General features: G+C 61.3%; 1 protein-coding gene across 1 annotated transcript in view; it reads right to left on the minus strand.

The window, feature by feature from the left end:
* OTOF (otoferlin) overlaps positions 1-2,306 on the minus strand; it is a gene marked incomplete at its 3' end in the record, with an annotated part of 32,424 nt that overhangs the window by 15,693 nt on the left and 14,425 nt on the right. Inside the window, exons 10-15 of the mRNA XM_008563699.1 lie at positions 2,249-2,306; positions 1,575-1,755; positions 1,359-1,479; positions 716-816; positions 478-568; positions 227-343 (exon numbers count right to left, since the gene is read on the minus strand). The exon at positions 2,249-2,306 is cut by the window's right edge and continues 31 nt beyond it. Coding sequence (XP_008561921.1) covers positions 227-343; positions 478-568; positions 716-816; positions 1,359-1,479; positions 1,575-1,755; positions 2,249-2,306 — 669 coding nt within the window. The remainder of the gene's footprint in view (positions 1-226; positions 344-477; positions 569-715; positions 817-1,358; positions 1,480-1,574; positions 1,756-2,248) is intronic.

The raw sequence follows: 2,306 nt of genomic DNA on the forward strand, positions 1-2,306 counted from the left end.
TAAGAGGAGATCCTGCCTCTTGACTGGGGTCCCCTAAACCTGAGGGCCAGGCCCTGAGGAGAAGATGCAGGGGGCCTGCGGAGGGAAGGACCCCTGGGCTGGGGCTTCCTTCCCCTCGCACAGCTTGCTCAGCTTTGTCCCCAAGGGCTATCAGAGCAGGAGGGGCCTCCCGGGTGGTCTGGCCCATCCCCCTCCGTGCAGCCCCCATCCCCCGCAGGCCACACACCTCATCAGTCAGGAAGCGCAGCTTCTGCAGGAAGTTCTGGCCCAGCCTCAGTTTGTCACGCACGGTGTGCCGTTTCACCTGTGCCCGCAGGGTCTTCGCCTGCTGCCCCATGCTCTCCTGCGGGGGAGGTGGAGTTCAGCTGTCTGGGCACTGCTTGGCCATAATGGACGGGGCTGTGATCTCAGAGGCAGATGTCCCCTTTTCACCTCCAGACCCTCCCTTGATCCCCTGGATTCCAGCCGTGTCCTCACCAGCTCCCTCATGCAGGACTTAAGGCGCTCGCGGTCCAGCCTGGTGCGGGATGAGTGGCCCTGGTCCTTGTCAGCGAGGGAGAGGAAGCGGCTAGGGGTCGGGGGAGCCAGGGCTTAGCGGAGCCTGCCTGGCCTGTAGATACCTCGTTCAATGCCCAGCCCAGGCCTGTGTCCCTTCTGTCCAGTCCAATCACTTCCTACCCCCACCCGTCTCCACCCGCCTCCCCGCCTGTCTCACTAGCAGCCACAGCTGAGCTCCTCCAGGACACCCCGCAGGCGACGCTCAGGGTAGGACTTCTCAGTTTTGATCATCTCCTGTACGTCATTCAGGCCTTCTTCCTGGAACCAGGAGTGGGGGTGCATGAGCCACAGTCCTCCCCTCAGCTCCCCAAATGTCTCCTCCCCACTTATCAGGGGGAACAAGGGACCATCCACCAGGATCTGCTCATCATGAGGAAGCAACCAGTGGATTGTCCAGGTTCTGTTTTCAGAACTAGAGACCTTGGTGCTCAGGGGAGTCTTCGGTTCCTGAAGGAAGATGCCACCTCTGGGCTGTGAATCTGTGGCCCTGGTGGACTCATAGGGCTGGGCAGAACTCAGGGCTAAATGGGGGCCTGGTGGAGGCCACAGGCAGATGGGCTGCCCAGCTGCCTCCAGGAAACCTCAGGACTGAGTAGGCCAGGATCCTCAGACTCCACTCCAGGATCCTGGAACCTGGGCAGGGGATGGGAACAGGGGTCCTGCTGGGGCCATTCCTGCAGCCCCTCACCCTGACCCCCAATCCCAGGAAAAGCTGCTGGGCAGACGGGCCTTGTGTGTTGCAGGTGAGACCCTTAACAGCACCTTCTCCCCCAGTCCCCCACCCGTGGCTTGGCCCTAACCAGCTTATCAGCGATGTGGTCCATGATGTTGGCATTGTAGAGGCGGCGGCGCTGGTCTGGCCACCAGCTCTTGATGTAGATGCAGGGCTTGCGCTCCAGGTAGGGCAGGTGGAAGTAGTTTCTGGAGTGGGAGGAGGTGGGAGGTTGAGGTCTGGGGGTCCAGGGAGGTGGAAGAGCCAGGCTGCAGGAGGGTGGGAGGCAGGGGGCAGAGCCCACCTATCAGTGATCTGGGGCCGCATGGGTGGGGTAGAGGAGACTGAAGCCAGCTCCCCACTGTCATCAGCCTCATCATCACTCGAATTCTGGATCAGGTCTACTTCTTCCTCGTCCCCAGGCTCTTTCCGGGGCTGAGGCCGCTGGGGTCGTGCCAGGCCATCGACTTCGTTCCCATAGTTGCCTGGAGGAAGAATGGGGCATAGAGGGCCTGGAGTCCTCTCCCCACCAGGCCCCACCCACTATCCCATCCAGATGTTGCCTTGGGTTTGGAGGAGGGAAGAGGGAAAGTCAGGGAATGGGGCTCAGACCTGATGGAGCACTAGCCATAGAAAGATCCCCATGTCCCCCACTCCCTGCGAAGCTCCTGCCGAGAGCCCTGCTGACGACTGAGCACAAGGCCTAGCCAGGATGTGGCTGTCCCACGGGGCCTCTCCCTTCTCTCTTCCGCATGTCCCAAACACAGCTTAGCCCTGTAGGGGTGGCTCAGGGCGGCCCCTCCATGGACGCCACTCACTCCCATGCACACACAAAGGCGCTGTTTGGGCACTCGTGGACCCTCACGGGAAAGAGTTTGTTTCCCACTTCCCGGGAGCTGGGGTGCAGGGTCTGACAGTTACCACCAGCAGCCCCTCGGCCTCTGAAGAAACTCTCCCCACCACGAGCCCAGCACTCACCTATGGTGACCTCAAAGGTGATTGGCTTGTCTCCATTTTTCCGATCGATCATTGAGGC

The sequence above is a fragment of the Galeopterus variegatus genome, unplaced genomic scaffold (assembly GCF_000696425.1).
Source record: "Galeopterus variegatus unplaced genomic scaffold, G_variegatus-3.0.2 Scaffold14582, whole genome shotgun sequence".
NCBI lineage: Eukaryota > Metazoa > Chordata > Mammalia > Dermoptera > Cynocephalidae > Galeopterus > Galeopterus variegatus.